The sequence below is a fragment of the Echiichthys vipera genome (assembly GCF_963691815.1).
Source record: "Echiichthys vipera genome assembly, chromosome: 23".
Lineage (NCBI taxonomy): Eukaryota > Metazoa > Chordata > Actinopteri > Perciformes > Trachinidae > Echiichthys > Echiichthys vipera.
Genome location: NC_139848.1, coordinates 247,007 through 272,437, shown reverse-complemented (window position 1 = coordinate 272,437; position 25,431 = coordinate 247,007). Strand labels below are relative to the sequence as shown.

General features: G+C 50.3%; 1 protein-coding gene across 1 annotated transcript in view; it reads right to left on the bottom strand.

The window, feature by feature from the left end:
• Nucleotides 1-11,437: 11,437 nt before the first annotated feature.
• The window catches only part of vps16 (VPS16 core subunit of CORVET and HOPS complexes), a 16,680-nt gene continuing 2,686 nt past the window's right edge, over nt 11,438-25,431 (bottom strand). Inside the window, exons 5-24 of the mRNA XM_083937835.1 lie at nt 24,609-24,753; nt 24,151-24,266; nt 23,956-24,078; nt 23,814-23,869; nt 22,635-22,724; nt 22,000-22,171; nt 21,087-21,218; nt 19,790-19,917; nt 19,665-19,700; nt 18,433-18,541; nt 17,916-18,050; nt 17,321-17,429; nt 15,775-15,872; nt 15,584-15,688; nt 14,175-14,252; nt 13,941-14,027; nt 13,423-13,505; nt 12,120-12,216; nt 11,788-11,891; nt 11,438-11,712 (exon numbers count right to left, since the gene is read on the bottom strand). Of these exons, the coding sequence (XP_083793961.1) occupies nt 11,571-11,712; nt 11,788-11,891; nt 12,120-12,216; nt 13,423-13,505; nt 13,941-14,027; nt 14,175-14,252; nt 15,584-15,688; nt 15,775-15,872; nt 17,321-17,429; nt 17,916-18,050; nt 18,433-18,541; nt 19,665-19,700; nt 19,790-19,917; nt 21,087-21,218; nt 22,000-22,171; nt 22,635-22,724; nt 23,814-23,869; nt 23,956-24,078; nt 24,151-24,266; nt 24,609-24,753 (2,145 nt within the window). The 3' untranslated portion in view covers nt 11,438-11,570. The remainder of the gene's footprint in view (nt 11,713-11,787; nt 11,892-12,119; nt 12,217-13,422; nt 13,506-13,940; nt 14,028-14,174; nt 14,253-15,583; nt 15,689-15,774; nt 15,873-17,320; nt 17,430-17,915; nt 18,051-18,432; nt 18,542-19,664; nt 19,701-19,789; nt 19,918-21,086; nt 21,219-21,999; nt 22,172-22,634; nt 22,725-23,813; nt 23,870-23,955; nt 24,079-24,150; nt 24,267-24,608; nt 24,754-25,431) is intronic.

Here is a 25,431-nt window from a genome sequence, read left to right as displayed (position 1 = left end):
TCATGGGAAATGTCTTTAAAAGCGCAAAGCATCATGGGAAATGTCTTTAAAAGAGCAAAGCATCATGGGAAATGTCTTTAAAGTAGCAAAGCATCATGGGAAATGTCTTTAAAGGAGCAAAGCATCATGGGAAATGTCTTTAAAAGCGCAAAGCATCATGGGAAATGTCTTTAAAAGAGCAAAGCATCATGGGAAATGTCTTTAAAGGAGCAAAGCATCATGGGAAATGTCTTTAAAGAAGAAAAGCATAATGGGAAATGTGTTTTCGCGCGTGCACGTGCGCGTGCGTGTGCGCGTGCGTGTGTGTATCATGGGAAATGTCTTTAAAGAAGAAAAGCATCATGGGAAATGTGTTTGCGCGCGTGCGCGTGCGTGTGCATCATGGGAAATGTCTTTAAAGGAGCAAAGCATCATGGGAAATGTGTTTGCGCGCGTGCGTGTGCGCGTGCGTGTGCGCGTGCGTGTGTGTATCATGGGAAATGTCTTTAAAGAAGCAAAGCATCATGGGAAATGTGTTTGTCTGTGTGCGCGTGCGTTTTGGCATGCGTGTGCGCGTGCACGTGCGCGTGCACGTGCGCGTGCATGTTTATCATGGGAAATGTCTTCAAAGGAGCAAAGCATCATGGGAAATGTCTTTAAAGGAGCAAAGCATCATGGGAAATGTCTTTAAAGGAGCAAAGCATCACGGGAAATGTCTTTAAAGGAGCAAAGCATCATGGGAAATGTCTTTAAAGGAGCAAAGCATCATGGGAAATGTCTTTAAAGAAGAAAAGCATCATGGGAAATGTTTGCGCGCGTGCACGTGCGCGTGCATCATGGGAAATGTCTTTAAAGAAGCAAAGCATCATGGGAAATGTCTTTAAAGGAGCAAAGCATCATGGGAAACTTGTCTGTGCGCGTGCACGTGCGTGTGAACGTGCGTGTTTATCATGGGAAATGTCTTTAAAGGAGCAAAGCATCATGGGAAATGTGTTTGCGCGCGTGCGTGCGCGCGTGTGTGTGCACGTGCGCGTGTGTGTGCACGTGCGTGTGCGCGTGCGTGTGCGCGTGCGTGTTTCTCATGGGAAATGTCTTTAAAGGAGCAAAGCATCATGGGAAATGTGTTTGTCTGTGTGCGCGTGCGTTTTGGCATGCGTGTGCGCGTGCACGTGCGCGTGCATGTTTATCATGGGAAATGTCTTCAAAGGAGCAAAGCATCATGGGAAATGTCTTTAAAGGAGCAAAGCATCATGGGAAATGTCTTTAAAGGAGCAAAGCATCATGGGAAATGTGTTTGCGCGCGTGCGTGTGCGCGTGTGTGTGCGCGTGCGTGTGCGCGTGCGTGTACGTGTGTGTATCATGGGAAATGTCTTTAAAGGAGCAAAGCATCATGGGAAATGTGTTTTCGCGCGTGCACGTGCGCGTGCGTGTGCGCGTGCGTGTGTGTATCATGGGAAATGTCTTTAAAGAAGAAAAGCATCATGGGAAATGTGTTTGCGCGCGTGCACGTGCGCGTGCGTGTGTGTATCATGGGAAATGTCTTTAAAGAAGCAAAGCATCATGGGAAATGTCTTTAAAGGAGCATGGGATATGTGTTTTCGCGCGTGCACGTGCGCGTGCGTGTGCGTATCATGGGAAATGTCTTTAAAGGAGCAAAGCATCATGGTAAATGTGTTTGCGCGCGTGCACGTGCGTGTGCGCGTGCGTGTGTGTATCATGGGAAATGTCTTTAAAGAAGCAAAGCATCATGGGAAACGTGTCTGTGCGCGTGCACGTGCGCGTGCGTGTGAACGTGCGTGTTTATCATGGGAAATGTCTTTAAAGGAGCAAAGCATCATGGGAAATGTGTTTTCGCGCGTGCACGTGCGTGTGCGCGTGCGTGTGTGTATCATGGGAAATGTCTTTAAAGAAGAAAAGCATCATGGGAAATGTGTTTGCGCGCGTGCACGTGCGCGTGCGTGTGCATCATGGGAAATGTCTTTAAAGGAGCAAAGCATCATGGGAAATGTGTTTGCGCGCGTGCGTGTGCGCGTGCGTGTGCGCGTGCGTGTGTGTATCATGGGAAATGTCTTTAAAGAAGCAAAGCATCATGGGAAATGTCTTTAAAGGAGCAAAGCATCATGGGAAATGTCTTTAAAGGAGCAAAGCATCATGGGAAATGTCTTTAAAGCAGCAAAGCATCATGGGAAATGTCTTTAAAGGAGCAAAGCATCATGGGAAATGTCTTTAATGGAGCAAAGCATCATGGGAAACTTGTCTGTGCGCGTGCACGTGGTCGTGCGTTTGTATCATGGGAAATGTCTTTAAAAGAGCAAAGCATCATGGGAAATGTCTTTAAAGGAGCAAAGCATCATGGGAAATGTCTTTAAAGGAGCAAAGCATCATGGGAAATGTCTTTAAAAGAGCAAAGCATCATGGGAAATGTCTTTAAAGGAGCAAAGCATCATGGGAAATGTGTTTGCGCGCGTGCACGTGCCCGTGCGTGTGCGCGTGCGTGTGTGTATCATGGGAAATGTCTTTAAAGGAGCAAAGCATCATGGGAAATGTGTTTGCGCGCGTGCACGTGCGCGTGCGTGTGCGCGTGCGTGTGTATCATGGGAAATGTCTTTAAAGGAACAAAGCATCATGGGAAATGTCTTTAAAGGAGCAGAGCATCATGGGAAATGTCTTTAAAGGAGCAAAGCATCATGGGAAATGTCTTTAAAGGAGCAAAGCATAATGGGAAATGTGTTTTCGCGCGTGCACGTGCGCGTGCGTGTGCGCGTGCGTGTGCATCATGGGAAATGTCTTCAAAGGAGCAAAGCATCATGGGAAATGTCTTTAAAGCAGCAAAGCATTATGGGAAATGTCTTTAAAGGAGCAGAGCGTCATGGGAAATGTCTTTAAAAGAGCAAAGCATCATGGGAAATGTCTTTAAAGAAGCAAAGCATCATGGGAAATGTCTTTAAAGTAGCAAAGCATCATGGGAAATGTCTTTAAAGGAGCAAAGCATCATGGGAAATGTCTTTAAAAGCGCAAAGCATCATGGGAAATGTCTTTAAAAGAGCAAAGCATCATGGGAAATGTCTTTAAAGAAGAAAAGCATAATGGGAAATGTGTTTTCGCGCGTGCACGTGCGCGTGCGTGTGCGCGTGCGTGTGTGTATCATGGGAAATGTCTTTAAAGAAGAAAAGCATCATGGGAAATGTGTTTGCGCGCGTGCGTGTGCATCATGGGAAATGTCTTTAAAGGAGCAAAGCATCATGGGAAATGTGTTTGCGCGCGTGCGTGTGCGCGTGCGTGTGCGCGTGCGTGTGTGTATCATGGGAAATGTCTTTAAAGAAGCAAAGCATCATGGGAAATGTGTTTGTCTGTGTGCGCGTGCGTTTTGGCATGCGTGTGCGCGTGCACGTGCGCGTGCATGTTTATCATGGGAAATGTCTTCAAAGGAGCAAAGCATCATGGGAAATGTCTTTAAAGGAGCAAAGCATCACGGGAAATGTCTTTAAAGGAGCAAAGCATCACGGGAAATGTCTTTAAAGGAGCAAAGCATCATGGGAAATGTCTTTAAAGGAGCAAAGCATCATGGGAAATGTTTGCGCGCGTGCACGTGCGCGTGCATCATGGGAAATGTCTTTAAAGAAGCAAAGCATCATGGGAAATGTCTTTAAAGGAGCAAAGCATCATGGGAAACTTGTCTGTGCGCGTGCACGTGCGTGGGAACGTGCGTGTTTATCATGGGAAATGTCTTTAAAGGAGCAAAGCATCATGGGAAATGTGTTTGCGCGCGTGCGTGTGCGCGTGTGTGTGCACGTGCGCGTGTGTGTGCACTTGCGTGTGCGCGTGCGTGTGCGCGTGCGTGTTTCTCATGGGAAATGTCTTTAAAGGAGCAAAGCATCATGGGGAATGTGTTTTCGCGCGTGCACGTGCGCGTGCGTGTGCGCGTGCGTGTGTGTATCATGGGAAATGACTTTAAAGAAGAAAAGCATCATGGGAAATGTGTTTGCGCGCGTGCACGTGCGCGTGCGTGTGCATCATGGGAAATGTCTTTAAAGGAGCAAAGCATCATGGGAAATGTGTTTGCGCGCGTGCGTGTGCGCGTGTGTGTGCGCGTGCGTGTGCGCGTGCGTGTACGTGTGTGTATCATGGGAAATGTCTTTAAAGAAGAAAAGCATAATGGGAAATGTGTTTTCGCGCGTGCACGTGCGCGTGCGTGTGCGCGTGCGTGTGTGTATCATGGGAAATGTCTTTAAAGAAGAAAAGCATCATGGGAAATGTGTTTGCGCGCGTGCACGTGCGCGTGCGTGTGTGTATCATGGGAAATGTCTTTAAAGAAGCAAAGCATCATGGGAAATGTCTTTAAAGGAGCATGGGATATGTGTTTTCGCGCGTGCACGTGCGCGTGCGTGTGCGCGTGCGTGTGTATCATGGGAAATGTCTTTAAAGGAGCAAAGCATCATGGGAAATGTCTTTAAAGGAGCAAAGCATCATGGGAAATGTGTTTTCGCGCGTGCGCGTGCGTGTGCGCGTGCGTGTTTATCATGGGAAATGTCTTTAAAGGAGCAAAGCATCATGGGAAATGTCTTTAAAGGAGCAAAGCATCATGGGAAATGTGTTTTCGCGCGTGCGCGTGCGCGTGCGCGTGTGTGTATCATGGGAAATGACTTTAAAGAAGAAAAGCATCATGGGAAATGTGTTTGCGCGCGTGCACGTGCGCGTGCGTGTGCATCATGGGAAATGTCTTTAAAGGAGCAAAGCATCATGGGAAATGTGTTTGCGCGCGTGCGTGTGCGCGTGCGTGTGCGCGTGCGTGTACGTGTGTGTATCATGGGAAATGTCTTTAAAGAAGCAAAGCATCATGGGAAATGTCTTTAAAGGAGCAAAGCATCATGGGAAATGTCTTTAAAGGAGCAAAGCATCATGGGAAATGTCTTTAAAGGAGCAAAGCATCATGGGAAACTTGTCTGTGCGCGTGCACGTGGGTGTGCGCGTGCGTGTGTATCATGGGAAATGTCTTTTAAGGAGCAAAGCATCACGGGAAATGTCTTTAAAGGAGCAAAGCATCATGGGAAATGTCTTTAAAGGAGCAGAGCATCATGGGAAATGTCTTTAAAGGAGCAAAGCATCATGGGATATGTATTTTCGCGCGTGCACGTGCGCGCGCGTGTGCGCGTGCGTGTGTGTATCATGGGAAATGTCTTTAAAGGAGCAAAGCATCATGGGAAACGTGTCTGTGCGCGTGCGTGTGCGCGTGCGTGTGTATCATGGGAAATGTCTTTAAAGGAGCAAAGCATCATGGGAAATGTTTTTGCGCGCGTGCACGTGCGCGTGCGTGTGCGCGTGCGTGTGTATCATGGGAAATGTCTTTTAAGGAGCAAAGCATCACGGGAAATGTCTTTAAAGGAGCAAAGCATCATGGGAAATGTCTTTAAAGGAGCAGAGCATCATGGGAAATGTCTTTAAAGGAGCAAAGCATCATGGGAAATGTCTTTAAAGGAGCAAAGCATCATGGGAAATGTCTTTAAAGAAGAAAAGCATAATAGGAAATGTGTTTTCGCGCGTGCACGTGCGCGTGCGTGTGCGCGTGCGTGTGTGTATCATGGGAAATGTCTTTAAAGAAGAAAAGCATCATGGGAAATGTGTGTGCGCGCGTGCACGTGCGCGTACGTGTGCATCATGGGAAATGTCTTTAAAGGAGCAAAGCATCAAGGGAAATGTGTTTGCGCGCGTGCGTGTGCGCGTGCGTGTGCGCGTGCGTGTGCGCGTGTGTATCATGGGAAATGTCTTTAAAGAAGCAAAGCATCATGGGAAATGTGTTTGTCTGTGTGCGCGTGCGTTTTGGCATGCGTGTGCGCGTGCACGTGCGCGTGCATTTTTATCATGGGAAATGTCTTCAAAGGAGCAAAGCATCATGGGAAATGTCTTTAAAGGAGCAAAGCATCATGGGAAATGTCTTTAAAGGAGCAAAGCATCATGGGAAATGTCTTTAAAAGAGCAAAGCATCATGGGAAATGTCTTTAAAAGAGCAAAGCATCATGGGAAATGTCTTTAAAGGAGCAAAGCATCATGGGAAATGTCTTTAAAGGAGCAGAGCATCATGGGAAATGTCTTTAAAGGAGCAAAGCATCATGGGAAATGTCTTTAAAGGAGCAAAGCATCACGGGAAATGTCTTTAAAGGAGCAAAGCATCATGGGAAATGTCTTTAAAGGAGCAAAGCATCATGGGAAATGTCTTTAAAGGAGCAAAGCATCATGGGAAATGTCTTTAAAGGAGCAAAGCATCATGGGAAATGTCTTTAAAGGAGCAAAGCATCATGGGAAATGTCTTTAAAGGAGCAAAGCATCATGGGAAACTTGTCTGTGCGCGTGCACGTGGTCGTGCGCGTGCGTTTGTATCATGGGAAATGTCTTTAAAGGAGCAAAGCATCATGGGAAATGTGTTTGAGCGCGTGCACGTGCCCGTGCGTGTGCGCGTGCGTGTGTGTATCATGGGAAATGTCTTTAAAGGAGCAACGCATCATGGGATATGTATTTTCGCGCGTGCACGTGCGCGTGCGTGCGCGCGTGCGTGTGTGTATCATGGGAAATGCCTTTAAAGGAGCAAAGCATCATGGGAAATGTGTTTGCGCGCGTGCACGTGCGCGTGCGTGTGCGCGTGCGTGTGTATCATGGGAAATGTCTTTAAAGGAGCAAAGCATCACGGGAAATGTCTTTAAAGGAGCAAAGCATCATGGGAAATGTCTTTAAAGGAGCAAAGCATCATGGGAAATGTGTTTGCGCGCGTGCGTGTGCGCATGTGTGTGCACGTGCGTGTGCGTGTGCGCGTGCGTGTTTATCATGGGAAATGTCTTCAAAGGAGCAAAGCATCATGGGAAATGTCTTTAAAGGAGCAGAGCATCATGGGAAATGTCTTTAAAAGCGCAAAGCATCATGGGAAATGTCTTTAAAGGAGCAAAGCATCATGGGAAATGTCTTTAAAGGAGCAGAGCATCATGGGAAATGTCTTTAAAGGAGCAAAGCATCATGGGAAATGTGTTTGCGCGCGTGCGCGTGCGTGTGCGCGTGCGTGTTTATAATGGGAAATGTCTTTAAAGCAGCAAAGCATCATGGGAAATGTCTTTAAAGGAGCAAAGCATCATGGAAAACTTGTCTGTGCACGTGCACGTGCGTGTGCGCGTGCGTGTGTATCATGGGAAATGTCTTTAAAGGAGCAAAGCATCATGGGAAATGTCTTTAAAGAAGCAGAGCATCATGGGAAATGTCTTTAAAGGAGCAAAGCATCATGGGAAATGTCTTTAAAGCAGCAAAGCATCATGGGAAATGTCTTTAAAGGAGCAAAGCATCATGGGAAATGTCTTTAAAGGAGCAAAGCATCATGGGAAACGTGTCTGTGCGCGTGCGTGTGCGCGTGCGTGTGTATCATGGGAAATGTCTTTAAAGGAGCAAAGCATCATGGGAAATGTGTTTGCGCGCGTGCACGTGCGCATGCGTGTGCGCGTGCGTGTGTATCATGGGAAATGTCTTTTAAGGAGCAAAGCATCACGGGAAATGTCTTTAAAGGAGCAAAGCATCATGGGAAATGTCTTTAAAGGAGCAGAGCATCATGGGAAATGTCTTTAAAGGAGCAAAGCATCATGGGAAATGTCTTTAAAGGAGCAAAGCATCATGGGAAATGTCTTTAAAGAAGAAAAGCATAATAGGAAATGTGTTTTCGCGCGTGCACGTGCGCGTGCGTGTGCGCGTGCGTGTGTGTATCATGGGAAATGTCTTTAAAGAAGAAAAGCATCATGGGAAATGTGTGTGCGCGCGTGCACGTGCGCGTGCGTGTGCATCATGGGAAATGTCTTTAAAGGAGCAAAGCATCAAGGGAAATGTGTTTGCGCGCGTGCGTGTGCGCGTGCGTGTGCGCGTGCGTGTGTGTATCATGGGAAATGTCTTTAAAGAAGCAAAGCATCATGGGAAATGTGTTTGTCTGTGTGCGCGTGCGTTTTGGCATGCGTGTGCGCGTGCACGTGCGCGTGCATTTTTATCACGGGAAATGTCTTCAAAGGAGCAAAGCATCATGGGAAATGTCTTTAAAGGAGCAAAGCATCATGGGAAATGTCTTTAAAAGAGCAAAGCATCATGGGAAATGTCTTTAAAGGAGCAAAGCATCATGGGAAATGTCTTTAAAGGAGCAAAGCATCACGGGAAATGTCTTTAAAGGAGCAAAGCATCACGGGAAATGTCTTTAAAGGAGCAAAGCATCATGGGAAATGTCTTTAAAAGAGCAAAGCATCATGGGAAATGTCTTTAAAAGAGCAAAGCATCATGGGAAATGTCTTTAAAGGAGCAAAGCATCATGGGAAATGTCTTTAAAGGAGCAAAGCATCATGGGAAATGTCTTTAAAGGAGCAAAGCATCATGGGAAATGTCTTTAAAGGAGCATGGGATATGTGTTTTCGCGCGTGCACGTGCGCGTGCGTGTGCGCGTGCGTGTGTGTATCATGAGAAATGTCTTTAAAGGAGCAAAGCATCATGGGAAACTTGTCTGTGCGCGTGCACGTGGGTGTGCGCGTGCGTGTGTATCATGGGAAATGTCTTTAAAGGAGCAAAGCATCATGGGATATGTATTTTCGCGCGTGCACGTGCGCGTGCGTGTGCGCGTGCGTGTGTGTATCATGGGAAATGTCTTTAAAGGAGCAAAGCATCATGGGAAACTTGTCTGTGCGCGTGCGTGTGCGCGTGCGTGTGTATCATGGGAAATGTCTTTAAAGGAGCAAAGCATCATGGGAAATGTGTTTGCGCGCGTGCACGTGCGTGTGCGTGTGCGCGTGCGTGTGTATCATGGGAAATGTCTTTAAAGAAGCAAAGCATCGTGGGAAATGTCTTTAAAGGAGCAAAGCATCATGGGAAATGTCTTTAAAGGAGCAAAGCATAATGGGAAATGTGTTTTCGCGCGTGCACGTGCGCGTGCGTGTGCGCGTGCGTGTGCATCATGGGAAATGTCTTCAAAGGAGCGAAGCATCATGGGAAATGTCTTTAAAGGAGCAGAGCATCATGGGAAATGTCTTTAAAGGAGCAGAGCATCATGGGAAATGTCTTTAAAGGAGCAAAGCATCATGGGAAATGTCTTTAAAGGAGCAGAGCATCATGGGAAATGTCTTTAAAGGAGCAGAGCATCATGGGAAATGTCTTTAAAGAAGCAAAGCATCATGGGAAATGTCTTCAAAGAAGCAAAGCATCATGGGAAATGTCTTCAAAGAAGCAAAGCATCATGGGAAATGTCTTCAAAAAAGCAAAGCATCATGGGAAATGTCTTCAAAGAAGCAGAGCATCATGGGAAATGTCTTTAAAGGAGCAGAGCATCATGGGAAATGTCTTCAAAGGAGCAGAGCATCATGGGAAATGTCTTTAAAGGAGCAGAGCATCATGGGAAATGTCTTCAAAGAAGCAAAGCATCATGGGAAATGTCTTTAAAGGAGCAGAGCATCATGGGAAATGTCTTTAAAGGAGCAAAGCATCATGGGAAATGTCTTTAAAGGAGCAGAGCATCATGGGAAATGTCTTTAAAGCAGCAAAGCATCATGGGAAATGTCTTTAAAGGAGCAGAGCATCATGGGAAATGTCTTTAAAAGAGCAAAGCATCATGGGAAATGTCTTTAAAAGAGCAAAGCATCATGGGAAATGTCTTTAAAGGAGCAAAGCATCATGGGAAATGTCTTTAAAAGAGCAAAGCATCATGGGAAATGTCTTTAAAGAAGCAAAGCATCATGGGAAATGTCTTCAAAGAAGCAAAGCATCATGGGAAATGTCTTCAAAGAAGCAAAGCATCATGGGAAATGTCTTTAAAGCAGCAGAGCATCACGGGAAATGTCTTTAAAGGAGCAAAGCATCACGGGAAATGTCTTTAAAGGAGCAAAGCATCATGGGAAATGTCTTTAAAAGAGCAAAGCATCATGGGAAATGTCTTTAAAAGAGCAAAGCATCATGGGAAATGTCTTTAAAGGAGCAAAGCATCATGGGGAATGTGTTTGCGCGCGTGCGTGTCATGGGAAATGTCTTCAAAGAGCAAAGCATCATGGGAAATGTCTTTAAAGGAGCAAAGCAACATGGGAAATGTCTTCAAAGAAGCAAAGCATCATGGGAAATGTCTTCAAAGAAGCAAAGCATCATGGGAAATGTCTTTAAAGGAGCAAAGCAACATGGGAAATGTCTTCAAAGAAGCAGAGCACCATGGGAAATGTCTTTAAAAGAGCAGAGCATCATGGGAAATGTCTTTAAAGAAGCAAAGCAACATGGGAAATGTCTTTAAAGCAGCAAAGCATCATGGGAAATGTCTTTAAAGGAGCAGAGCATCATGGGAAATGTCTTTAAAGCAGCAAAGCATCATGGGAAATGTCTTTAAAGGAGCAGAGCATCATGGGAAATGTCTTTAAAGCAGCAAAGCATCATGGGAAATGTCTTTAAAGGAGCAGAGCATCATGGGAAATGTCTTTAAAAGAGCAAAGCATCATGGGAAATGTCTTTAAAGCAGCAGAGCATCACGGGAAATGTCTTTAAAGGAGCAAAGCATCACGGGAAATGTCTTTAAAGGAGCAAAGCATCATGGGAAATGTCTTTAAAAGAGCAAAGCATCATGGGAAATGTCTTTAAAAGAGCAAAGCATCATGGGAAATGTCTTTAAAGGAGCAAAGCATCATGGGGAATGTGTTTGCGCGCGTGCGTGTCATGGGAAATGTCTTCAAAGAGCAAAGCATCATGGGAAATGTCTTTAAAGGAGCAAAGCAACATGGGAAATGTCTTCAAAGAAGCAAAGCATCATGGGAAATGTCTTCAAAGAAGCAAAGCATCATGGGAAATGTCTTTAAAGGAGCAAAGCAACATGGGAAATGTCTTCAAAGAAGCAGAGCACCATGGGAAATGTCTTTAAAGGAGCAGAGCATCATGGGAAATGTCTTTAAAGGAGCAGAGCATCATGGGAAATGTCTTCAAAGAAGCAAAGCACCATGGGAAATGTCTTTAAAGGAGCAAAGCAACATGGGAAATGTCTTCAAAGAAGCAGAGCATCATGGGAAATGTCTTTAAAGGAGCAGAGCATCATGGGAAATGTCTTTAAAGGAGCAGAGCATCATGGGAAATGTCTTTAAAGGAGCAGAGCATCATGGGAAATGTCTTTAAAGGAGCAGAGCATCATGGGAAATGTCTTTAAAGGAGCAGAGCATCATGGGAAATGTCTTTAAAGGAGCAAAGCATCATGGGAAATGTCTTCAAAGAAGCAGAGCATCATGGGAAATGTCTTCAAAGAAGCAGAGCATCATGGGAAATGTCTTTAAAGGAGCAGAGCATCATGGGAAATGTCTTTAAAGGAGCAAAGCATCATGGGAAATGTCTTTAAAGGAGCAGAGCATCATGGGAAATGTCTTTAAAGGAGCAGAGCATCATGGGAAATGTCTTTTTGTAATTTTCACAATAAAACGACGGGCCAGTTCTGGTGGGAGGCTTTTATTGTGAAGCAGCAACAGGAAGTTCAGGCAGAAGCACAGAAGAAGAAACATCATGACATCATGAGCGGACGTTAAAGCACGTGAAGAAGAAACGCCTCTGGTTGCTATGGAAACTGAGAGCGAGGATCACTTTTTAGCAGCGGAGGCTCTGGCCCGGGTCAACCTGTCCATCAAAAGTCTGTCGGAGGCGGAGCATCGGGCGAGCACCGCCCCCATCTCTGCGTCACTCTTACGCTCGATGGCGGCGTCCGCGGCGCCCTCGAGGTCGCTGTGAGGAGAGAAGAAGAGTCTGATGATGTCACAGTGACGTCACAGTGATGTCACAGTGATGTCACGGCCTTACCTGACAGCCAGGTGAGCTTTGACCTTCTGCTCCGGCGTTACCCTGGAAACGTACTTCCTCGCCTCGTACCTGTTGTTTCTCTTCACGCACACCTCAACGAACGCCTGCAGGAGCAAAGCATCATGGGAAATGTCTTTAAAGGAGCAAAGCATCATGGGAAATGTCTTTAAAGGAGCAGAGCATCATGGGAAATGTCTTTAAAGGAGCAGTGCATCATGGGAAATGTCTTTAAAGGAGCAGAGCATCATGGGAAATGTCTTTAAAGGAGCAAAGCATCATGGGAAATGGAAATGTCTTAATTGAGAGACAGCGAGGGGCGGGGCTTCACTCACCAGGTAACCAATGGGAGACTTCTTTGTCTTTGAGAACTTCTCTAACTCCTCCCACTCGTCTTTCTCCGCCAGAGACGAGAGCTTCAACCACCAGAACCTGAGACAGACAGGTGAGACAGGTGAGACAGACAGGTGAGACAGGTGAGACAGACAGGTGAGACAGGTGAGACAGACAGGTGAGACAGACAGACAGGTGAGACAGACAGGTGAGACAGACAGATGAGACAGACAGACAGGTGAGACAGACAGGTGAGACAGACAGGTGAGACAGACAGGTGAGACAGACAGGTGAGACAGACAGATGAGACAGACAGACAGGTGAGACAGACAGGTGAGACAGACAGGTGAGACAGACAGACAGGTGAGACACAGACAGGTGAGACACAGGTGAGACAGACAGACAGGTGAGACACACAGGTGAGACAGACAGACAGGTGAGACAGACAGACAGGTGAGACACACAGGTGAGACAGACAGACAGGTGAGACACACAGGTGAGACTGACAGACAGGTGAGACACAGACAGGTGAGACAGACAGACAGGTGAGACAGACAGACAGGTGAGACACACAGGTGAGACTGACAGACAGGTGAGACACAGACAGGTGAGACACAGGTGAGACAGACAGACAGGTGAGACACACAGGTGAGACAGACAGACAGGTGAGACAGACAGACAGGTGAGACACACAGGTGAGACAGACAGACAGGTGAGACAGACACACAGATGAGACACACAGGTGAGACACACAGGTGAGACACACAGGTGAGACAGACACACAGATGAGACACACAGATGAGACACACAGGTGAGACAGACAGGTGAGACAGACAGGTGAGACAGACAGGTGAGACACACACACAGGTGAGACACAGGTGAGACAGACAGGTGAGACACACAGGTGAGACAGACAGGTGAGACACACAGGTGAGACAGACAGGTGAGACAGACAGGTGAGACACACAGGTGAGACACACAGGTGAGACACACACACAGGTGAGACAGACAGGTGAGACACACAGGTGAGACACACACACAGGTGAGACAGACAGGTGAGACACACAGGTGAGACACACACACAGGTGAGACAGACAGGTGAGACACACAGGTGAGACAGACAGGTGAGACACACACACAGGTGAGACAGACAGGTGAGACACACAGGTGAGACACACACACAGGTGAGACAGACAGGTGAGACACACAGGTGAGACAGACAGGTGAGACACACACACAGGTGAGACACACACACAGGTGAGACACACAGGTGAGACACACAGGTGAGACAGACAGGTGAGACACCTCTTGTCGGGGACTTTGAAGTCTCGGTAAAGTTGTTCCGTTTGTTTGTGAAGTCCGAGAGCGAGAAGAGCCTCCATGGTCGCCTGGACAGGAAGTGACATCACAACAGGGTTAAAGAGACACCTGTCCACACACCTGTCCAGAGGCCCAGAAGCCCCGCCCCTTTACCTGTAGAGAGAGGCCCAGAAGCCCCGCCCCTTTACCTGTAGAGAGAGGCCCAGAAGCCCCGCCCCTTTACCTGTAGAGAGAGGCCCAGAAGCCCCGCCCCTTTACCTGTAGAGAGAGGCCCAGAAGCCCCGCCCCTTTACCCGTAGAGAGAGGCCCAGAAGCCCCGCCCCTTTACCTGTAGAGAGAGGCCCAGAAGCCCCGCCCCTTTACCTGTAGAGAGAGGCCCAGAAGCCCCGCCCCTTTACCTGTAGAGAGAGGCCCAGAAGCCCCGCCCCTTTACCTGTAGAGAGAGGCCCAGAAGCCCCGCCCCTTTACCTGTAGAGAGAGGCCCAGAAGCCCCGCCCCTTTACCTGTAGAGAGAGGCCCAGAAGCCCCGCCCCTTTCTCGTCGTCCAGTTTGCGTTGGAAACGAAGGAGACGCATCTCGTCCTCTGTGGCCTGAAGACGAAAGTGAGTGAGTGAAAGTTCAGTGTTTATAAACATTTTAAATATATATTTAAAATGTTTATAAAGATATAAATAGATTAAATATCAAAGATTAATAAATATTTAAACATATTTGTGACAATAAATTAAAATGTGAACCTTTGCTGAAAACTCGTTCTTGGCTCGGTTGTATTCGTCTACAGCGCTCTGAAGGAGAGACAGGCGGCTGTCTAACCTCTGCAGAGAGGCAGACAGGTGAGAGGCAGACAGGTGAGAGGCAGACAGGTGAGAGACAGGTGAGAGGCAGACTGGTGAGAGACAGACAGGTGAGAGGCAGACAGGAGCAGACAGACAGGTGCAGACAGACAGGTGCAGACAGACAGGTGCAGACAGACAGGTGCAGACAGACAGGAGCAGACAGACAGGTGCAGACAGACAGGTGCAGACAGACAGGAGCAGACAGACAGGTGCAGACAGACAGGTGCAGACAGACAGGGGCAGACAGACAGGTGCAGACAGACAGGAGCAGACAGACAGACAGGTGCAGGCAGACAGGTGCAGACAGACAGGTGCAGACAGACAGACAGGTGCAGGCAGACAGGTGCAGACAGACAGGCAGGTGCAGGCAGACAGGTGCAGACAGACAGGCAGGTGCAGGCAGACAGGTGCAGACAGACAGGTGCAGACAGACAGGTGCAGGCAGACAGGAGCAGACAGACAGACAGCAGCAGACAGACAGGTGCAGACAGACAGGTGCAGACAGACAGGTGCAGACAGACAGGTGCAGACAGACAGGTAAGAGACAGACAGGTGCAGACAGACAGGTGCAGACAGACAGACAGGAGCAGACAGACAGGTGCAGACAGACAGGTGCAGACAGACAGGCGCAGGCAGACAGGTGCAGGCAGACAGGAGCAGACTGACAGACAGCAGCAGACAGACAGGTGCAGACAGACATGTGCAGACAGACAGGTGCAGACAGACAGGTAAGAGACAGACAGGTGCAGGCAGACAGACAGGTGCAGACAGACAGGTGCAGACAGACAGGTGCAGGCAGACAGACAGGTGCAGACAGACAGGTGCAGACAGACAGGTGCAGACAGACAGGTGCAGACAGACAGGTGCACACAGACAGGAGCAGACAGACAGGTGCAGACAGACAGACAGGAGCAGACAGACAGGAGCAGACAGACAGGAGCAGACAGACAGCAGCAGACAGACAGGTGCAGACAGACAGGTGCACACAGACAGGTGCAGACAGACAGACAGGTGCAGACAGACAGGTGCAGACAGACAGGTGCAGACAGACAGGTGCAGACAGACAGGTGCAGACAGACAGACAGGAGCAGACAGACAGGAGCAGACAGACAGGTGCAGACAGACAGGTGCAGACAGACAGACAGGTGCAGACAGACAGGTGCAGACAGACAGGTGCAGACAGACAGGAGCAGACAGACAGGTGCAGACAGACAGGTGCAGACAGACAGGTGCAGACAGACAGGTGCAGACAGACAGACAGGTGCAGACAGACAGGTGCAGACAGACAGGTGCAGACAGACAGGTGCTACCTTCTCTCTGTAGCTGGCGCTGACGTAGTAGTTGGCGAGTTCCTGGTGATCGTCGTCCTGATTATAAAGATCCTTCAGAGTTTCCTGTTCCTGCAGTTTACAGAACTGACAACAAACAAACAAACAAACTGCAGCTTAATAAACAACAACAACAACAACAACATCCATAATGATAAAGCACAGTACGGCACCTGTCTGTAGAGGCTCAGCGCCGCCGGCTGGTTCCTCAGAGTCATGAAGAAATCTCCTCTGTTCATCTCGTTCTTCAGGTACGTGACCACCGTGTACACTGTGACATCATCACAGGAAGTACAATTACATCACTGTGACATCATCACAGGAAGTACAATTACATCACTGTGACATCATCACAGGAAGCACACTTACATCACTGTGACATCATCACAGGAAGTACAATTACATCACTGTGACATCATCACAGGAAGCACACTTACATCACTGTGACATCATCACAGGAAGTACAATTACATCACTGTGACATCATCACAGGAAGCACACTTACATCACTGTGACATCATCACAGGAAGCACACTTACATCACTGTGACATCATCACAGGAAGCACACTTACATCACTGTGACATCACAGGAAGCACACTTACATCACTGTGACATCATCACAGGAAGTACAATTACATCACTGTGACATCATCACAGGAAGCACACTTACATCACTGTGACATCATCACTGTGACATCATCACAGGAAGCACAATTACATCACTGTGACATCATCACTGTGACATCACAGGAAGCACAATTACATCACTGTGACATCATCACTGTGACATCATCACAGGAAGCACAATTACATCACTGTGACATCATCACAGGAAGCACACTTACATCACTGTGACATCATCACTGTAACATCACAGGAAGCACACTTACATCACTGTGACATCATCACTGTGACATCACAGGAAGCACACTTACATCACTGTGACATCATCACTGTGACATCACAGGAAGCACACTTACATCACTGTGACATCATCACTGTAACATCACAGGAAGCACACTTACATCACTGTGACATCATCACTGTGACATCACAGGAAGCACACTTACATCACTGTGACATCACAGGAAGCACACTGACATCACTGTGACATCCTCACTGTGACATCATCACTGTAACATCACAGGAAGCACACTTACATCACTGTGACATCACAGGAAGCACCCTAACATCACTGTGACATCATCACTGTGACATCATCACTGTAACATCACAGGAAGCACACTTACATCACTGTGACATCACAGGAAGTACACTTACATCACTGTGACATCATCACTGTGACATCACAGGAAGCACAGTTACATCACTGTGACATCATCACTGTGACATCACAGGAAGCACACTTACATCACTGTGACATCATCACTGTGACATCACAGGAAGCACAGTTACATCACTGTGACATCATCACTGTGACATCACCACTGTGACATCACCACTGTGACATCACAGGAAGCACAGTTACATCACTGTGACATCATCACTGTGACATCATCACTGTGACATCATCACTGTGACATCATCACAGGAAGCACACTTACATCACTGTGACATCATCACTGTGACATCATCACTGTGACATCACAGGAAGCACACTTACATCACTGTGACATCATCACTGTGACATCACAGGAAGCACACTTACATCACTGTGACATCACAGGAAACAGCAGTTGGGGGCGGGGCCACTCACCCAGGTCGGTGTCCCCGCTCTCCACGGCTTTGCTGAGCGCCAGCTGACTCCTCTTCATCTTCAGCAGCAGAGGAACCTGCTCCCCGGAGCGAGCCTCAAAGTCCAGGAGCTGAACACACAAGATTATCACATGTGTGAGGATAGACACGTGACATCATCACACTCTGGTCCTGGATCAGGTCTCAGGGGCAGCAGCTCCAGCCTCTGGTCCTGGATCAGGTCTCAGGGGCAGCAGCTCCAGCCTCTGGTCCTGGATCAGGTCTCAGGGGCAGCAGCTCCAGCCTCTGATCCTGGATCAGGTCTCAGGGGCAGCAGCTCCAGCCTCTGATCCTGGATCAGGTCTCAGGGGCAGCAGCTCCAGCCTCTGATCCTGGATCAGGTCTCAGGGGCAGCAGCTCCAGCCTCTGATCCTGGATCAGGTCTCAGGGGCAGCAGCTCCAGCCTCTGGTCCTGGATCAGGTCTCAGGGGCAGCAGCTCCAGCCTCTGATCCTGGATCAGGTCTCAGGAGCAGCAGCTCCAGCCTCTGATCCTGGATCAGGTCTCAGGGGCAGCAGCTCCAGCCTCTGATCCTGGATCAGGTCTCAGGGGCGTTACCTTGATGGCGAGCTCCGTGCGTCCACACTCGTACGCTTTAGCGGCGATGTGCGAGTAAGAAACTCCCGGTGAGTCTCCGACCTTCACACACACGGCCCGAGCTATGGCCTCGTCTGATAGGTCCTTCTGCTGCACCTGGACACGCCCACAACCACACAGGCGAGACAGGTGGACAGTGAGACAGGTGGACAGTGAGACAGGTGGGCAGTGAGACAGGTGGGCAGTGAGACAGGTGGACAGTGAGACAGGTGGGCAGTGAGACAGGTGGACAGTGAGACAGGTGGGCAGTGAGACAGGTGGGCAGTGAGACAGGTGGACAGTGAGACAGGTGGACAGTGAGACAGGTGGGCAGTGAGACAGGTGGACAGTGAGACAGGTGGACAGTGAGACAGTTGGGCAGTGAGACAGGTGGGCAGTGAGACAGGTGGGCAGTGAGACAGGTGGACAGTGAGACAGGTGGACAGGAGGGCAGTGAGACAGGTGGACAGTGAGACAGGTGGGCAGTGAGACAGGTTACCTTGCAGGAGGCCCAGTGTTTGAGGACGCGGCTGACTCCCTGATAATCTGGAATCTTCAGGTAACGACAGATTTCTATCGCCAACGGGTAAAACTGTCGATACACCAACCTGAGAGACAGACAGGTACAGAGAGAGAGACAGGTACAGAGACAGACAGGTACAGAGAGAGACAGGTGTGAGACAGACAGGTACAGAGAGAGACAGGTACAGAGACAGACAGGTACAGAGAGAGAGACAGGTACAGAGAGACAGACAGGTACAGAGAGAGACAGGTACAGAGAGAGACAGACACAGAGAGACAGACAGGTACAGAGAGAGACAGGTACAGAGAGAGAGACAGGTACAGAGAGAGAAAGGTACAGAGAGAGACAGACAGGTACAGAGAGACAGACAGGTACAGAGAGAGACAGGTACAGAGAGAGACAGGTGAGAGAGACAGAAAGGTACAGAGAGAGAGACAGGTACAGAGAGAGAGACAGGTGAGAGAGACAGACAGGTACAGAGAGAGAGACAGGTACAGAGAGAGACAGGTACAGGAGAGACAGGTACAGAGAGACAGACAGGTACAGAGAGAGACAGGTACAGAGAGAGACAGGTACAGAGAGAGACAGGTGAGAGACAGGTACAGAGAGAGACAGGTGAGAGAGAGACAGGTACAGAGAGAGACAGGTACAGAGAGAGACAGGTACAGAGAGAGACAGGTGAGAGAGAGACAGGTACAGAGAGAGAGACAGGTACAGAGAGAGAGACAGGTACAGAGAGAGACAGGTGAGAGACAGACAGGTGAGAGAGACAGACAGGTGAGAGAGACAGACAGGTGAGAGAGACAGACAGGTGAGAGAGACAGGTACAGAGAGAGACAGGTGAGAGACAGACAGGTGAGACAGACAGGTACAGAGAGACAGACAGGTGAGAGAGACAGGTATAGAGAGACAGACAGGTGAGAGACAGGTACAGAGACAGACAGGTGAGAGACAGACAGGTACAGAGAGAGACAGGTGAGAGAGACAGGTGAGAGAGAGAGGTACAGAGAGAGACAGGTGAGAGAGACAGGTGAGAGAGACAGGTGAGAGAGACAGGTACAGAGAGAGACAGGTGAGAGACAGACAGGTACAGAGAGAGACAGGTGAGAGACAGACAGGTACAGAGAGAGACAGGTGAGAGAGACAGGTACAGAGAGAGACAGGTGAGAGAGACAGGTACAGAGAGAGAGACAGACAGGTGGACTCACCTGTCGATCAGCACTTGCAGAGTCATCTGTTTGAATCTGAGGTCAGAGGTTAAGGAGTTTATCACCATGGCAACAGAGTCAAACATCACAAACGTGTCCCATGATGCACCTGGGTGTGAGGATACTGAGTGTGTGTGAGCGGCAGTCCCACGCCGCCATCTCTGACGGCGTTCAGCACTCGCAGTTCTCTGCAGGTCGACACGAACGGATCCGGACTGAAGTCTGTCAGGAAACACTTCCCAAAGGACGCCGCCTGGAGGACGAGACACGCCATCAGGACGAGACACGCCGTCAGGACGAGACACGCCGTCAGGACGAGACACGGCGTCAGGACGAGACACGCCGTCAGGACGAGACACGCCGTCAGGACGAGACACGCCATCAGGACGAGACACGCCGTCAGGACAACGAGACACGCCATCAGGACGAGACACGCCGTCAGGACGAGACACGCCGTCAGGACAACGAGACACGCCGTCAGGACGAGACACGCCGTAAGGACGAGACACGCCGTCAGGACGAGACACGCCGTCAGGACGAGACACGCCGTCAGGACAACGAGACACGCCGTCAGGACGAGACACGCCGTCAGGACAACGAGACACGCCGTCAGGACGAGACACGCCGTCAGGACGAGACACGCCGTCAGGACGAGACATGCCGTCAGGACGAGACACGCCGTCAGGACAACGAGACACGCCGTCAGGACAAGACACGCCGTCAGGACGAGACACGCCGTCAGGACAACGAGACCCGCCGTCAGGACGAGACACGGCGTCAGGACAACGAGACACGGCGTCAGGACGTGACACGCCGTCAGGACGAGACACGCCGTCAGGACGAGACACGCCATCAGGACGAGACACGCCGTCAGGACGAGACACGCCGTCAGGACAACGAGACACGGCGTCAGGACGTGACACGGCGTCAGGACGAGACACGCCGTCAGGACGAGACACGGCGTCAGGACGAGACACGGCGTCAGGACGAGACACGCCGTCAGGACGTGACACGCCGTCAGGACGAGACACGCCATCAGGACGAGACACGCCATCAGGACGAGACACGCCATCAGGACGAGACACGCCATCAGGACGAGACACGGCGTCAGGACAACGAGACACGGCGTCAGGACAACGAGACACGGCGTCAGGACAACGAGACACGCCATCAGGACGAGACACGCCGTCAGGACGAGACACGGCGTCAGGACAACGAGACACGCCTTCAGGACGAGACACGCCGTCAGGACGAGACACGCCGTCAGAACGAGACACGCCCTCAGGACATCGAACACGGCGTCAGGACATCGAACACGCCGTCAGGACATCGAACACGCCGTCAGGACATCGAACACGCCGTCAGGACATCGAACACGGCGTAAGGACATCGAACACGCCGTCAGGACAGACAGTGTCTCACCTTCAGCAGGGACTTCTGGGTGCTGGTGTCGTATTCGTGTCCTGCCGCCTCCACGCACTGTCGGACGGCTTCTCCCAGCATGCTTTGCTCCTTGATCTCCCTCAGGTACTCATCCGCCTTCTGACTCGACTTCTACACGAGAACAACCCAAGAGACAGACAGGTGTCAGACAGACAGGTGTCAGACAGACAGGTGTCAGACAGACAGGTGTCAGACAGACAGACAGGTGTCAGACAGACAGGTGTCAGACAGACAGACAGGTGTTCAGACAGACAGGTGTCAGACAGACAGACAGGAGCAGACAAACAGACAGGTGCAGACAGACAGACAGGTGTGCAGACAGACAGGTACCTGGTACTCCCTGTGGGCCTCCAGCAGCAGGGCTCCAGGTGCAGACAGACAGGTGTGCAGACAGACAGACAGGTGCAGACAGACAGGCAGGTGTGCAGACAGACAGGTACCTGGTACTCCCTGTGGGCCTCCAGCAGCAGGGCTCCAGGTGCAGACAGACAGGTGTGCAGACAGACAGGCAGGTGTGCAGACAGACAGGTACCTGGTACTCCCTGTGGGCCTCCAGCAGCAGGGCTCCAGGTGCAGACAGACAGGTGCAGACAGACAGGTGCAGACAGACAGGCAGGTGTGCAGACAGACAGGTACCTGGTACTCCCTGTGGGCCTCCAGCAGCAGGGCTCCAGGTGCAGACAGACAGGTGCAGACAGACAGACAGGTGCAGACAGACAGACAGGTGCAGACAGACAGACGGGTGTGCAGACAGACAGGTACCTGGTACTCCCTGTGGGCCTCCAGCAGCAGGGCTCCAGGTGCAGACAGACAGGTGCAGACAGACAGACAGGTGCAGACAGACAGACAGGTGCAGACAGACAGACAGGCAGGTGTGCAGACAGACAGGTACCTGGTACTCCCTGTGGGCCTCCAGCAGCAGGGCTCCCGGGGCCATGGAGGCGATCTTGAAGATGTCCTGACACACCACAGGAACCTCCTGGAGCAGCTCCTGATTGGTGGAGCTGAGGATCCGAACCCCGTCCAGTTCTCCCACCAGAACACACGGGTCCTCTACGGGGAACCTGGGGTCAGGGGTCAAGGGTCAAACCGGGACCAACCGGGTCAAAGGTCCCTCTCAGGAGGAGAGGACGCTAGCACCTTCTCCTCACTCTGAAACAGCTGAGAGGGTTTTAGTTTGCTGACCCCTGACCCCCTGACCTCTGACCTCTAACCCCTGACCCCCTGACCTCTGACCCCTGACCTCTAACCCCTGACCCCCTGACCTCTGACCCCTGACCTCTAACCCCTAACCCCCTGACCTCTGACCTCTGACCTCTAACCCCTGACCCCCTGACCTCTAACCCCTGACCCCCTGACCTCTAACCCCTGACCCCCTGACCTCTAACCCCTGACCCCCTGACCTCTGACCCCTAACCCCTGACCCCCTGACCTCTAACCCCTGACCCCCTAGCTGACCAGACCCAGGTCCAGAACCAGGTCCAGGTCCAGGTCCAGACCCAGAACCAGGTCCAGGTTAAAGGATACTGGACGGTGTCTCCGGTGACTCCGGTCACCATCAGCAGTCTGTCCCACATCAACACCACAGACGGCTGCTGACTCTGGGGTCTGCGACACCTGGAGACAGAGACAGGTGAGAGGACAGACAGGTGAGAGACAGACAGGTGAGAGAGACAGACAGGTGAGAGGACAGACAGGTGAGAGGACAGACAGGGAGACAGGTGAGAGGACAGACAGGTGAGAGGACAGACAGGGAGACAGGTGAGAGAGACAGACAGGTGAGAGGACAGACAGGTGAGAGGACAGACAGGTGAGAGGACAGAGTGAGACAGGTGAGAGGACAGACAGGTGAGAGGACAGACAGGTGAGAGGACAGACAGGTGAGAGGACAGAGAGTGAGACAGGTGAGAGGACAGACAGGTGAGAGGACAGACAGGGAGACAGGTGAGAGGACAGACAGGGAGACAGGTGAGAGGACAGACAGACAGAAGGGGACAGACAGGGAGACAGGTGAGAGGACAGACAGGTGAGAGGACAGACAGGGAGACAGGTGAGAGGACAGACAGGTGAGAGGACAGACAGGTGAGAGGACAGACAGGGAGACAGGTGAGAGAGACAGACAGGTGAGAGGACAGACAGGTGAGAGGACAGACAGGGAGACAGGTGAGAGGACAGAGTGAGACAGGTGAGAGGACAGACAGGTGAGAGGACAGACAGGAGACAGGTGAGAGGACAGACAGGGAGACAGGTGAGAGGACAGACAGGGAGACAGGTGAGAGGACAGACAGGTGAGAGGACAGACAGGGAGACAGGTGAGAGGACAGACAGACAGAAGGGGACAGACAGGGAGACAGGTGAGAGGACAGAGAGTAAGACAGGTGAGAGGACAGACAGGGAGACAGGTGAGAGGACAGAGAGTGAGACAGGTGAGAGGACAGACAGGGAGACAGGTGAGAGGACAGACAGGTGAGAGGACAGACAGAGAGACAGGCAGGGAGACAGGTGAGAGGATAGAGAGTGAGACAGGTGAGAGGACAGACAGACAGAAGGGGACAGACAGGGAGACAGGTGAGAGGACAGAGAGTGAGACAGGTGAGAGGACAGACAGGTGAGAGGACAGACAGGGAGACAGGTGAGAGGACAGAGTGTGAGACAGGTGAGAGGACAGACAGGGAGACAGGTGAGAGGACAGACGGACAGACGTACCAGACCATCTGTCTTGGGCGCGTCGTCTTCTTGGTGTCCACTTCACTCAGTTTGTCCTGCAGACACAGACACACCTGTCAATCCCCACAGGCCCCGCCCCTCAGGTGAGATAAGCAGCTGATTGGATGGAGCAGCAGCTCACCTGGAGGTGGGAGGGGCCTGTCCACAGGTGTCCCGTCTCAGTGAACAGAGCCAGGTACTTATAGCTGAAGGACACGGACATGTGGACAATGCTGTCCGACTGAGGACCCAGACCCGGAGGACACTGGGGACAGACAGTGAGGTTAGTAAGTTACCTGTCTGTCTGTTTACCTGTCTGTCTCTCTGAGTGTCTCACCACAGCGGTGCAGGACGTGCTGTCCAGGAGGAAGAGCTCAGGACCGTTGGACAGCAGGACTTTAGTCTGTCTGTCCTGAGTGAGGACCACCCAGGAGGACGGCTTCCCCTGGAGACCTGAGGACAGACAGACGGGTGAGACAGGTAAAGAGACAGACAGGTGGAGAGACAGACAGGTGGACAGACAGGTAAAGAGACAGACAGGTGGAGAGACAGACAGGTGGAGAGACAGGCAGGTGAGAGACAGACAGGTGAGAGACAGACAGGTGGAGAGACAGACAGGTGGAGAGACAGGTAAAGAGACAGACAGGTGGAGAGACAGACAGGTGGAGAGACAGACAGACAGGTGGAGAGAGACAGACAGACAGGTGGAGAGACAGACAGACAGGTGGAGAGACAGACAGACAGGTGGGCAGACAGACAGACAGGTGGAGAGACAGACAGACAGGTGGACGTTACCTGGGACTTCAGGGAGCCTGCGGAGCTTCAGGTCGTCGATGTTGGTCGCCAAGGTGAAGCGTGAGGAGCCTGTTACTATGGCAACGCCTGTTCCATACGGAGAGTGGAAGACTTTGGCTTCAATCACCTGAGTCTGCACCACTTCCTGTTTACAAACAAACAACAACAACAGAGCCAACAACAACAACAACAGAGTCAACAACAACAATAACAGAGTCAACAACAACAGTGTCAACAACAACATCAGGGTCAACAACAACAACAACAACAGAGTCAACAAAAACAACAACAGAGTCAACAAAAACATCAGGGTCAACAACAACAGAGTCAACAACAACAACAACAGAGTCAACAACAACATCAGGGTCAACAACAACAGAGTCAACATCAACAACAACAGAGTCAACAACAACAGAGTCAACAACAACAACAACAGTGTCAACAACAGAGTCAACAACAACAACAACAGTGTCAACAACAGAGTCAACAACAACAACAACAGTGTCAACAACAGAGTCAACAACAACAACAGTGTCAACAACAGAGTCAACAACAACAACAACAGTGTCAACAACAGAGTCAACAACAACAACAGTGTCAACAACAACAACAGAGCCAACAACAACAGGGTCAACAACAACAGAGTCAACAACAACAACAACAGTGTCAACAACAGAGTCAACAACAACAACAGTGTCAACAACAACAACAGAGCCAACAACAACAGAGTCAACAACAACAGAGTCAACAACAACAACAACAGTGTCAACAACAGAGTCAACAACAACAACAGTGTCAACAACAACAACAGAGCCAACAACAA